The 12,171-nt window shown below is 52.8% G+C and overlaps 1 protein-coding gene across 2 annotated transcripts in view; it reads right to left on the minus strand.

The window, feature by feature from the left end:
- Positions 1-9,927, minus strand: part of Rexo1 (RNA exonuclease 1 homolog) — a 19,556-nt gene extending 9,629 nt beyond the window's left edge. Inside the window, exon 1 of one of the 2 annotated variants that reach the window (XM_021173974.2) lies at positions 9,401-9,927. In XM_021173974.2, coding sequence (XP_021029633.1) covers positions 9,401-9,557 — 157 coding nt within the window. In that variant the 5' untranslated portion in view covers positions 9,558-9,927. The remainder of the gene's footprint in view (positions 1-9,400) is intronic. The other variant, XM_021173975.2, reaches the window with a different exon arrangement.
- Between the last annotated feature and the right edge of the window lie 2,244 nt (positions 9,928-12,171).

Consider the following 12,171-nt stretch of genomic DNA (forward strand, 5'->3'; position numbering starts at 1 on the left):
TGAGTTCGAGGCCAGCCTGGTCTACAAAGTGAGTTCCAGGACAGCCAGGGCTACACAGAGAAACCCTGTCTTGAAAAACAAAAACAAAAAGAACTAGCAGTCCAGAACCAACTGCATACCAGGCTTGGGTCTAAAGAAGCCCTGCTGTGACAATGTAACACCACTGTGACACTGTAACACTGCTGTGGTGGGATCACCCAGTTTACTCTAGGACCTGTGCAGAGGTGTGTGTGTGTTGCTGGGCTCAGTGGGTAAGGCACTACTGGGGACGAACAGGCTTCATCAGACAGTACAGACACATGTACTGGTGTGGTGGCCATGCCCATCACCCAGCTCTAGGAAAGTACAGGCAGGAGGATCAGGAGTTAAAGGTATACTCAGCTACAGATTGTTCAACATTAGATTGGGCAACATGAGATCCTATATCAAAGGGGGTGCAAAAAGAGAGGTTCCAGCCGGGCGTGGTGGCGCACGCCTTTAATCCCAGCACTTGGGAGGCAGAGGCGGCGGATTTCTGAGTTCGAGGCCAGCCTGGTCTACAAAGTGAGTTCCAGGACAGCCAGAGCTACATACACAGAGAATCCCTGTCTCGAAAAACCAAAAAAAAAAAAAAGAGAGGTTCCCTGGAGAGCACTAAGCTGAACAGGTCCCACAGGACCTAACGGGAGTCAAACAGTGTGAGGCTCTAGACTGTCCTGCAGCACCATCCCCAGCTGAGTGCACAGAGGTTAAAGTGGCAGCCTTGGCAAGCTCAGGTTCATGGATGTGTCGTTCTGACTGACATAGGGTCTCACTGGTTGAAAGGTTAGCTCAAACTCCTAGTCTAGTAGATCCTCTTGGCTCCACCTCCCCTAGAGCATAGATCACAAGCACAAAGCAGCAAGCCCAGCTTTTTGTTTTGTTTTGTTTTGTTGTTTTTTCAAGACAGGGTTTCTCTGTGTAACCCTGGCTATCCTGGAACTCACTTTGTAGACCAAGCTGGCCTCGAACTCAGAAATCTGCCTGCCTCTGCCTCCCAAGCGCTGGGATTAAAGGTGTGCACCACCATGCCCGGCATGTGTGTGTGTATGTGTGTGTGTGTGTGTGTGTGTGTGTGTGTGTTTGTTTCAGAGAATCCAGAGAGCTCTTGGGTGCAGCACCCACTCGACCCACCAGGAGCCAAAGCGATTTAACTAATTCATTCCAGTGTTCAGCCTTCACCACTGAGCCTGCACCTGAACCTCCTGTGCCTCACTGCTTCACAAAGCACCTGAAAGGGAGGGGCTGGAGCCAGCCAGAGCCACAGCAAGCAGCCTACAAACCTACACATCTAGTCCAGGGGATGACACCTCAGTCTCCATGAGTACCCACTACACCCATGCAGACACACATTCAAATGAGGAGACAAATAGGGGAGCCCACACCTCCTGAAGGACGAGAGAAGGGAACCTCTCTTGCTGAGAAAGAGGGGCTGAGACTGCTCACAGGAGGGGGCGGGGCCCTACTGCTGAGAAGCAGGGGCAGAGGCTGGGTCACACTGACCTGTGAAAAGAATCAGCAACTTCTCAGGGACTTTCCCTTTAGTTATTTGATGTAAGATCTTACTGTGCCAGAACTCGGGAGGCAGAGGCAGATGGATTTCTGAGTTCGAGGCCAGTCTGGTCTACAAATTGAGTTCCAGGACAGCCAGGGCTATACAGAGAAACCCTGTCTCGAAAAACAAAAAACAAAAAAATCTTACTGTGGCACAGACCTAGCCAGCCTGGGTGTACAGCTGAGGGTGACCTTGAACTTCTGATCCTCCTGCCTCTACTTCCCAGGTGCTGGGGTGACCCAGGGTGAGATTCCAGGCTTGACTGGGCTGGCTTCTTAAAAAGTAACAATCTAAGGATCAGAGGCAGTGGGCTAGCCATGCAGGAGGCTGAGGCAGGAGGATCAGAAGTTCAAGGCCATCTTAAACTAGCAAAACACAATCTCAAAAGAAACTTGCCCAGCACACCCAAAGCCCCGGGGAGGGGGAAAGGGATGAAGGAGGAAGAAAGGAGGGAAAATTTAGAAACTAAAACATTCAACCAAGGCTGAACTGAACACTGCACCCAGAGCCCCTGCCCAGCAAGGCCCTGCCTGAATGCACACCTACTGTCCTAGGACTCAGGAGACTAAGACAGGAGGATCACACCAGCCTGGGCTTCACAACGAACAGTAACGCAGGAGGACTGCAGAAGGAAGGCATGGGCCCTTCTATGCAAGCGTGGACACTCACGGTGCTTCTTGGGAGACAGGCTGGTCCACACAGGTGACTGAGTGTGAGTAAAGGTTATCTTCTTGGGGATCCCCCACCTATAGGGAAAGGTCCTTGAGTCCCAGGTTAGGCAATGATGGAATGGTCCATCACCCTACTAGCGCTACAGAGAGAGCGCTGGACAGGAAACTGGGGTCCCCAGGCTGAAACGGCACCTGGTCAGCCTGTCTATGGGAGGAATGACCCAGACACAGCCAAGCAGCACTGTCCTGGGTAATTCCTTCCACACATCTGTCTAGACCTCTGACAGGCCACACCAGAGGCACCAGTCTCAGGAGCAGCATCACACTGGGCCTCTCCTGACAACAGGAAGTCAGTCCCTGGGCAGCACCAGCACCGGAGGTTTCTGCTCAAGGCCAAAAGGCTGATAAAGGCCAAGAGGCTGCTGGGGCCCAGCCCAGTGAGAGCTCTGATAAGAGAGATCCCAGCCTGGAGGCAGAAAAGGGTGATATTCAGACAGAGGGAAGGAGAGGTGAGCGGGCAGTGCAGGGGTGCTGGGGCAAGGTGCTGGGAGAACCAGTCCACGCTGGGCTGTCTCAGATGCATTCTGAGATGCCAAGCCAAGGATGGCCACACAGCCCAAGGTCTCCACGGAGGACTGCGATCCATCTTTCCTAGGCTGACCCTTTCCACCCTACACTGGGATCCAGGCACGCCCCTCAGTTCAGCACCACTGGACACATGAGGTCATCCAAGCAGGACCAGACTCCGAGGTTACCTTCAGTGGCTCACACACAGAGACCGAACATGTCGGCAGCAGGTCGCCAGAGAGCTATGGGAAGCTGCACACAAGTGTGAGACCTGGCCACAGAAGAGGGCAGGCGAGCCTAGGAAGTGCTGCTCAGCCTCAGTATAGGTACACAGCAAGTCTTACCCTAAGAGGATCCCTGTCCCCAGGTCATCCTTCAGAGCCGTCCCTTTCCATAAGGCCAGTCCTGTAGGATGCCAAGGGCTTCCAAGCAGGTGGAGCTGCTAAGTGGGATGCAAAGGGTGCCCCCTCCATGCCTAAGATGCTGGGCTCGCTGAGGCAGGAACAGCCATGGAGCCTCCATGGCCACCTGACAGTCCAGAAGAGGAGCTGATAGGTAAGGCAGCGGGGTCACATGCTAATATCCTGGAGCAAGGCGAGAGATAGCCTTCCTTTCCCATGGTCCACAAGGGCTGTGAGCCAAGAAAGAAAATTCTCTAAGACCAGCCTGGCCGTCCTAACTAGTTCCCAGTGGAGATGGCCAGGACCTCTCTGCCCCACCCTGACACCAGCAGAGACCCAGTCAGGATGTCTCCCAGGCCCAAGCTGCCACTCACCAGAGCTCAGGCTGGCGACTGAGGGCCCTGCAGCTTCAGAGGAAGAGCATGCTGGTCAGTGTTATGTGAACACGGTCCTTTTGTCACTTGTCATGGAGGCTGGTGGGGTCATCTGGGGCTTTCAGATGGTAAATGCAGCCCTGTCCCCACCACTCCACATGACAGTTTCTGCTCAGAACTATGGCAAGGTCCCCAACCAGATTCTCTTGTCACCCACTCAGGTCTGGGACCTGCCCCAATGCCCACCTCCCACTCAATGGACAGACCCAGGACTCCCAGCCCCAGGACCCTCAACACACAAACTCTCAAGTCCTCAGATGAACAGCTTGCTGCAGCTGCAGGAACCTTGTTAACAGAAGACCAGGATGAGCTCAGTTCAAGCCTTTCCCACTACACAAGAAACACAGCAACCAGTGGCACTTCAGAGTCACCGAGACCTTTCTAGAAGGCTGGATATCAAGTCAGCATGTCAGCAGAGTTTTCTGTTGGCATCTTCCAGCCACTGAACAAACTCATATTGGCTTTCAAAACCTAGTTTAGGGGATGGAGAGATGGCTTAGCACTTAAGAGCACTGACTGTTCTTCCAAAGCTCCTGAGTTCAATTCCCAGCATGGTGGCTCACAAGGGATCCAAGGCCCTCTTCTGGTCAGCTACAGCATACTCATAGGCATAAAATAAATCTTAAAAAAAAAAGCCCCGGCATGGTGGCTCACACCTTTAATCCCAGCACTTGTGAGGCAGAGGCAGGCGGATTTCTGAGTTCCAGGCCAGCCTGGTCTACAAAGTGAGTTCCAGGACAGCCAGGTCTACATAGAGAAACCCTGTCTCGAAAAACAAAACAAAACAAAAATCTTAAAATAAAGTTTAGGAGCCGCATGACAAGAACCTGCCTCTCAGGGCTGGTGAGATGGCTCAGGAGGTAAGAACACTGACTGCTCTTCTGAAGGTCCTGAGTTCAAATCCCGGCAACCACATGATGGCTCACAGCCACCCGTAATGAGATCTGATGCCCTCTTCTGGTGTGTCTGAAGACAGCTTCAGTGTATTTAATGATAAATAAAATCTTGCCGGGCATGGTGGCACACGCCTTTAATCCTAGCACTCAGGAGGCAGAGGCAGGCAGATCTCTGAGTTCGAAGCCAGCCTGGTCTACAAAGTGAGTTCCATGACAGCCAGGGCTACAGAGAAACCCTGTCTCGAAAAACAAAACAAAACAAAATAAAAAAACCAAACCACCCAAAAAACAAAGAAACAATAAATAAAATCTTAAAAAAAAAACCCTGCCTCTCCTCAGCCCCCAGCTACTCCTCAGCCCCCAGCTACTCCTCAGTTCCCAGCTACTCTCTCCAGAATCAGTGTGAGTCAGTGTCCAATGTGCTTGCCTGCCTATTCCTCTACCCAGAGTCCCATAGGTGTGCGCTGAGTCAAGGATGGTCAGAGCCTCAGAGAGCAGCAGGGCACGTGGGCCTAGATCACTGGCAAAGTGAAGCAGGGCTGGAGACCCGCCACCCACTCCCAGCACTCCCTGGCTACTGTGGGACAGAGCTCCATCATCCTTAGAAGTGGTGTCTGCGGAGACCATTGGAGCACTGCAGCACCCACGGACAAGCCACCCTCAAGACAGGAGCATGCCCTAACTCCCACAGGTACTCTTAAGACTCAGCATGGAGCCCCGTTAGGAGCCAGCTAGCACCCCACCCCTGCAGACCTTCCTCTGTGGGAAGGTGTCCTGGGACAGGATGACAGCTGCAAACCCCTACTCCAGCTGTCCCTGTACCAGCAGTCACCTGAAATCCCAAGTCCTTTATCTAAATGGCAGCAGGACAGACAGGCCACAGAATCAGGTCAAGAGGGTCAGGCGAAGGATGGTCTCAGAAAGCAGCAGTGTCATAACGAAGACAGGGGAGCAATGAATAGGGGCAGATGTGGGACAGATGTAAGCTGGGCAGCTTGCACTCTCCACTAACAGCACTCTAAAGATCACCAGGCACGTGTGGCAGCTGAGCAGCAGGGGTCGGCATCCTGCTTATATGGGATGCTCATCTGCCCTCCAAGCCACCTTCCCCAGCAACAGTGGAACCAGCTGCCCACCACCAGCAAGGTAGCCAAGAAGTGTAGCCCTGAGGCTCTCTTGCTGGGCAGAGCTGGGACTGGAAGAGTTGGTCGAGGAGAACGTTCACCAGATACCTGACGGCAGCAGTTCAACCAGAGGACCATGGCGTGCTACTGTCTGTTAGAAGGCAATCAGGGCCTCACTGATGTCTCGGGGCATCCACAGGGCCAGCTATCCCTGACAACTATGTTGTGGACTGCAGCGCCCCCTGCTGGCACTTCCTGGAGAAGTGGGTCTTTCTCTGGGAAGGAGCCCAAAGTGGCAGGAGTCCCTTGGTCCTGAGGGACTCTAGGCTGCTCAGACAAGGAAAGCCACTCCCAAAGCCCCTGTCTCCCCAGGCAGTGCACCAAGCCTGGTCTAACAGGTCAACAGCAATCACAGGTCTCATGTGGTGACAGGGTTCAGTGGGAAGAGGCCAGAAGTGTCTGTCCCCTCTGATCCTCACTGCTCAAGCATGTACTATGGGAACTGGGATGGGTCCAGGACTCCAGAGGCCCTCAAGGCTCAGAAGGAACTTGGGCACAGCCACTTTCTCACCCCGCTCCCCACTCTCTGCCCTAGGAACACCCTCCTTTACCTGAGCAAAGCCTGTTCCTTCTAAGAAGCTCCACAGCTTCTGTTCTGGACTTGCCCTTGGCACCAAACTGTCCACAGGGAAACCTCTGGCTGGGTGTGTGTGGAGCCACTCGCACTTCACTCCTGGCTGCCACCCACACAACATTGCTGGGGGTCTCAGATGGAGGTTCCAAGGCCGGGAAGACATAGCAAGAGTGGGGGTGGGGTTAGCTCTCTGGCTCAGACACCCTGATTTCTCATTTCTGCTCCTCTCATACACACCCCTCCCTTGGCAGGGACAGTAGCTGTGTTGGGGCCCGGGTTCTGTGAGGGCCACTGTGCCAGGACCTCCATGTACACCAGCCAATAAGAATCCAGAGAGAAACCCAAGGCCCAGCCTTGCCACTCACGGGGCTACCACCGAGGAACCACCTCCTACATGCCCACAGCTCTAACCTCCCTCACTGGTATCAGCCTGTCTCCCTCCATAGCACTCAGCATCTCAACAGGGTAACTATGTATCCCAGCTGAGAAAAGGTGGCTAGCTTCTGTTGCAGCTCTGAGCCACTGGAGATCAGCCACATAAGGTAGGTACAAAGGCCATGGAGGGCTACTCCAGGGAGCCCAAGGGATGCCACCAAGGCTGAGCCACATGGGACTTTATCCTAATCCAGAGCAGCCAAGGCCCAGGCCTCCTCAGAGGAGCACTGAGGAGAGGACAGCAGAGTCCCCAGAGCAGGAAGGCCAGGGCTGGACATCACCTGGGGTCTAGGACACCAGGAGATGCCACAAGGAACGGAGCACCATTCCCTGGGGACTGTCAAGACACACAGAGCAGTCCCAGACCCCAAACATGGCCTTCTGGGAAACCAAGTAACCAGCTGTGGCGCAAGACAACACAGGAAGAGCAGTGTGAGAGGAAAGGTGAGGACCAAGCACTGCTCCGGATGGCACAGTACCAGGTCCAGCACTGGGCACAGCAGAACACAGCTTCCATCCCCAATCCGCAAAAAGGAAGTAAACTTTAAAAGCCAGGATGTCAACTTAGTGGTGGGGGTGCACACCGTTGATCCTAGTGCTCTGGAGACAGAGGCAGGCGGATCTCTGTGAGTTCAAGGCCAGCCTGGTCTACAGAGTGAGTCCAGGACAGTCAGGGCTACACAGAGACCCTGTCTCAAAAAACAAAACAAAATCCCACAAAACAACAAAAGGGTGAAAGAGATGGCTCAGGGGTTAAGAGCACTGGTTGCTTTTGCCACGGTCAGAACTCCATCCGTAGCACTAATGGCTGAAGGCATACAACTACCTGGAAATCCAGACCTAGGGATCCAATGTCCCCCTCTGGCCTCTGCAGACACACCGAGTTGGACACCCATACAGGCATAAGTCTGTAGGAAACGAAAAGGCACTGCATGTCACCAAGCTGGGCACTGCAGCCCGAGAGGTCGCCTATGCCAGGCGCTCAGGGCCCACCCTGCAGTGAAATCTGCCAAGCTGTGCCCTTCCTCTTCCCAAGCACCTGGGCTGAGTCCCCGGCTGACCCGGCAAGGACAATGGCGGCCAGGTGTGGAGCCTGACCACCACACACGGAGCTGTCAAAGGGCCACTTGCAGGTGTCCTAGGCCAGTGTATGTGTGAGGATGGGGACCTAACAAGAGATGCGGCAGGTCATGCCTGGCCCTCAAACTCTCAGAGGGCAGAGGCAGGCAGATCACCTCAAGTTCGAGGCCAGCCTGGGCTACACAGTGAACCCATCTATCCATTCAAAGGCTCGTTATATAAAAATAAAAATCCTTATTTAAATAAAAGACAACAGCTTGAGAGAGAGTGGTCTAAAATTAACCTGGGACCTGGGGGTGGAGTCAGTGGTGAAGTTCACCAAGCCATTCCTAAGGAACAGAGACCACCAGAGAGGACTAAATGGTACTCTAGTCAACAATGCCCTGTCTCTCTTTTAGAGATGACCACATATGTAACCCAGGCTGGCCTTGAACTCAAAGAGATTCACCTGCCTCTACCTCCTAAATGCTGAAATTAAAGGCATGCACCACCGTGCCTGGGTGCCATGCCACTTTTTAAAGGTTTTTGGTATTTTTTTTTTTGTTTTTTTGTTTTTTTGAAAGGTTTTTGTTTTTAATTTCATCCACATGAGAGTTTGCCTGGGCGACTGCATTTGCACCACACATGGCTGGTGCCCTGGAACCAGCCATTGGCTGCTGGCAACCCAATCCAGGGCCTCTGCAACAGTAGCAAACGTGGCCCCCCACCCCTCAGACAGGGACTCACTGGCTATGGATTTCTGGAACAAGGCTTCCTATATAGACCAAGCTGGACTCAAACTCAGAGGTCCACCTGGCAGTGCCTCCAGAGAACCTGGACTAAAAGTGTGCACGCAGCAGGCCCAGCCCAAAGCAGAAAGTGCTTTTAAATCGGAGCCATCTCTCTAGGCTCTCCAATGTCTTCTTTAATGCAATTGAAATCCTATGGGCCGGGTTAGGGCCATCCCAGAACCTAGGAGGTTGCAGCTTCAGGGTCCTGGGTCCCAAACTAGCCTGGCCTACAACAGTAAAAACAAACAAAAGACAAATAACAAAACCTTAATGTCTTTTCTCTAATATAATACTTCCTACACACTGCCTGATCCCTGAGGCCTTCTTCAAAATGTCATCACACTAATTGCGACATGCTCCCTGCCAAGCTCAAAGTCCACACCAGTTCAAGGCAAGGGGGTTTTCCGTTCGACAAATAGCAGGTGTCCCTATGGCCTTGTGCATCCAACTACTGGAGACAGTGGGGGGGACTCACCCCAGGAAACTGTCGCGATCGTAAACAAGGTATGCCACAAGCGCACAGGGTGGAGTGAGTGGTAACGGGAGGGAATGATATCTCGTTCGGAACAAGGTGGACAGAATAAGAACCGGAGGAGTTGCACCAAGTCCCCTAGCTTGGGGACGGAGATGCACGGTCTCTCCCTCCGTCGTGTCCGTCTTTACGCTTTAGTGACCAGAGAGGTCTAGACATTTGCACAGCATCGCGATGGCAGCTAGGAGAGGGACAGCAATCTGACGGTGCGCGGTCTGGCTGAGCAAGGGAAACATGTAGCACGGGAGGGCTGTGGGACCCAGCGCGGTCCTATGGGCTTTACCTGCGGCAGGAGATGCTGCGCCGCCGCTACCGGGAGCGCCGGGACCCCGAGCTCCGCGGTGCCGGAAGTGGCAGTAGGGCCGCCGGCAAGGCCCCCCGGGAGCTCCCGCCCAGTATGGGCAGTCGATGGAGCGGAAGAAGCCGGTAGAACGTAGCATGGTCCGTTCCGCAGCGGGGCCCCGGCCCGGAGATACCCGGGACCCCGGGACCCCTCCTCACACTCGCCCGGGAGGCTTCCGCTCGGGCTTTTCGGACCCCGCCGACGCCGCCATCTTGCCCCGAGGCCCCCAGAGGCCCCCGGGACGCTGTCGCTAGGGACGCCGGGAAGGGCTGACCGAAGTGCGCCTGCTTACAATGTCGTCTCCCACGGAACTGTAGCCGTCGGAAGACCCGAAGCTTAGGACAAGAGAAGCTTTAAAGAACGCGTGATTATATGCTTCTGGTCCTGAGACCCTTTCGGCACCGGACTTTCGCGGGTACAGCTTCGCAATCTTGAGCCTCAAGCCCCTGAGAAGCCTGGGCTGTCCAGAGTGCGCCTGACTGGAAATGCACCGCGAGTCTCCCCTGTAGTCTTTGGCTATATAAGGCCTTCGTGCGCCCCCTGGAGGACGAGGAGAGCGTCACGGCCAGGGTTTTTGTTGTTTGATTGATTTAGGATTTACTTTGTAATTCTATGTATGTGCAACATGAGTGTTTCTGATTCTCGATGAAGTCAGAAAAGGGCTTCGGATACCCAGAAATTGGAGCTACTCATGGTTATGAACGATCGTGTGAGTACTGGGAACCGAACCCAAGTCTCCAATTGCTGTAAGTGCTCTTCACCACTGAGCCAACTCTCTAGCCAGGGTCTTAATCTGCTGAGGTGCCCATTCTGAGAAAACTACCTAATTGATGCTCAAATAGTACCCTAACCACGCGGGGTATTTCTTTTTTCTTTTTGCCGTGCCTAGATACACCAGACAAGCGCACTCCAACTGAGCTACACTCTGGAAACATGTTTGATTTTTTTGTTGTTTTGTTTTGTTTTTGTTTCTTGCTTTGTTCTGGGGTGTTTGGAGGGAGGCGACACTGTGAACCCACATGCAGAGGTTAGAGGAGCATACAGCTTCCCACCCCTTTGTTTAGTCTTCCATTTTCTTTCCTTTAAGACAGGCTTCTTCTCTGAAGTACTTCAGCTGGGCAGGCTGGCTAGCAAGCTCCCAGCATCTGCTTGCCTCCACCCCAAAGCCTAGGGTGACACACACCTGGTCATGCCCAGCTTTAAATGGGTGCTGGGGATTAGAACTCAGGTCCTGAGACCTGTGCACAGCTTTCTAACCCACTGAGCCCTCTCCCCAACCGCTTTTCTGTTTTGCTTTTGATTGAGGTAAGGTCTCATGTAACCCAGACTGGATGGACTTGCCCATTACACAGTGCTGGAGATGAAACGCAAAGCCTTGTGCTTGCTAGACAATTACTCCAGTCACTGAGCAACATCCCCAGACCCCCTCTTTCTGTTTGTTTGTCTGGCCAGGGTCTGGCACTGTAGCCTAGACTAATCTTGAACTTCTGACAGTTTTCCTAAATGCTAAGATTACAGGCCTGAGTCACCATGGCCGCCTGCTTTTTAAATTTTTAATCAATTTATTTGGTGTTTATTTTAAAAGATTCTCCTTCTGCACTCCAGGCTCATCTTATTTTCAAATCTATAAAATCCATCTGCCTCAGCCTCCGGGATCCTAGGATTACAGACTTGAGTTAACGCATGCAATTTTGGAAGGGTATTTTACCAGCATTTAACAATTCTCACAGAGAGAAGTCACCTAGATAAGCACTGGTGCATGATGAACATATGACATAGGCCCTGGGTTATTACACAGCCTCAAAAGCAATTCTGGTGGAGCACACCTATAGTCTCAGTCCAGTGGAGACAGAGGTGGGAACACACCTATAGTCTCAGTCCAGTGGAGACAGAGGTGGGAACACACCTATAGTCTCAGTCCAGTGGAGATAGAGGTGAGAGATTGACTCAGATCATTCTCAGTTACACAGAGAACTCAGGGCCAACCTGGGTTACCTGGAAACTGGTATTTTAAAATAAATAAAAGCTGGTTTTGTTTGTTTTTTGTTTTGTTTTGTTGATTTTTCAAGACAGGGTTTCTCTGTGTAGCCCTGGCTGTCCTGGAACTCACTTCGTAGACCAGACTGGCCTAGAACTCAGAATTCTGCCTGCCTCTGTTTCCCAAGTGCTGGGATTAAAGGTGTGTGCTACCACACCTGGCTTGTTTGTATTTTCTGAGACACAGTTTCTCTGTGTGGCCCTAGATGTCCTGGAACTCACTCTGTAGACCAGGCTGGCCTCAAATTCACAAAGACCTGCCTGCCTCTGCCTCTTGTGTGACAGGACTGTAGTCGTGCCACACCACCACCCATCAATAAAGATGTTTTTCAACATCTCCGGACTCCCTCAGCTTCCCACTCCCCAGGACGTTGTTGGAATCACTGGAGCCAGAGCATCAGATTGGGACAAAGCTGTGGAAATGGATGGTGGAAGCTGAAGCATAGCCTTCAAATGAGCTTCATGGTGCTGGGCTATGCATGGAAATGAGGTTTAAGTGCACTTTCATATTCTGTGTGCCTTTATAAAACTATTATAAACAACTGAAGGGGGCGGGGACAGGGCAGCTGTAATTTGGGGTCCAAAAGCAGGAGCTGTAGGTGACCCCAAGGCAGGGTCCCGCTATAGAAATACAGTCAGCCTGGCAGCAGGGCACCAAGATCAGCGAGAGGTGT

Source organism: Mus caroli, chromosome 10 (assembly GCF_900094665.2).
Source record: "Mus caroli chromosome 10, CAROLI_EIJ_v1.1, whole genome shotgun sequence".
In the NCBI taxonomy this organism is placed as follows: domain Eukaryota; kingdom Metazoa; phylum Chordata; class Mammalia; order Rodentia; family Muridae; genus Mus; species Mus caroli.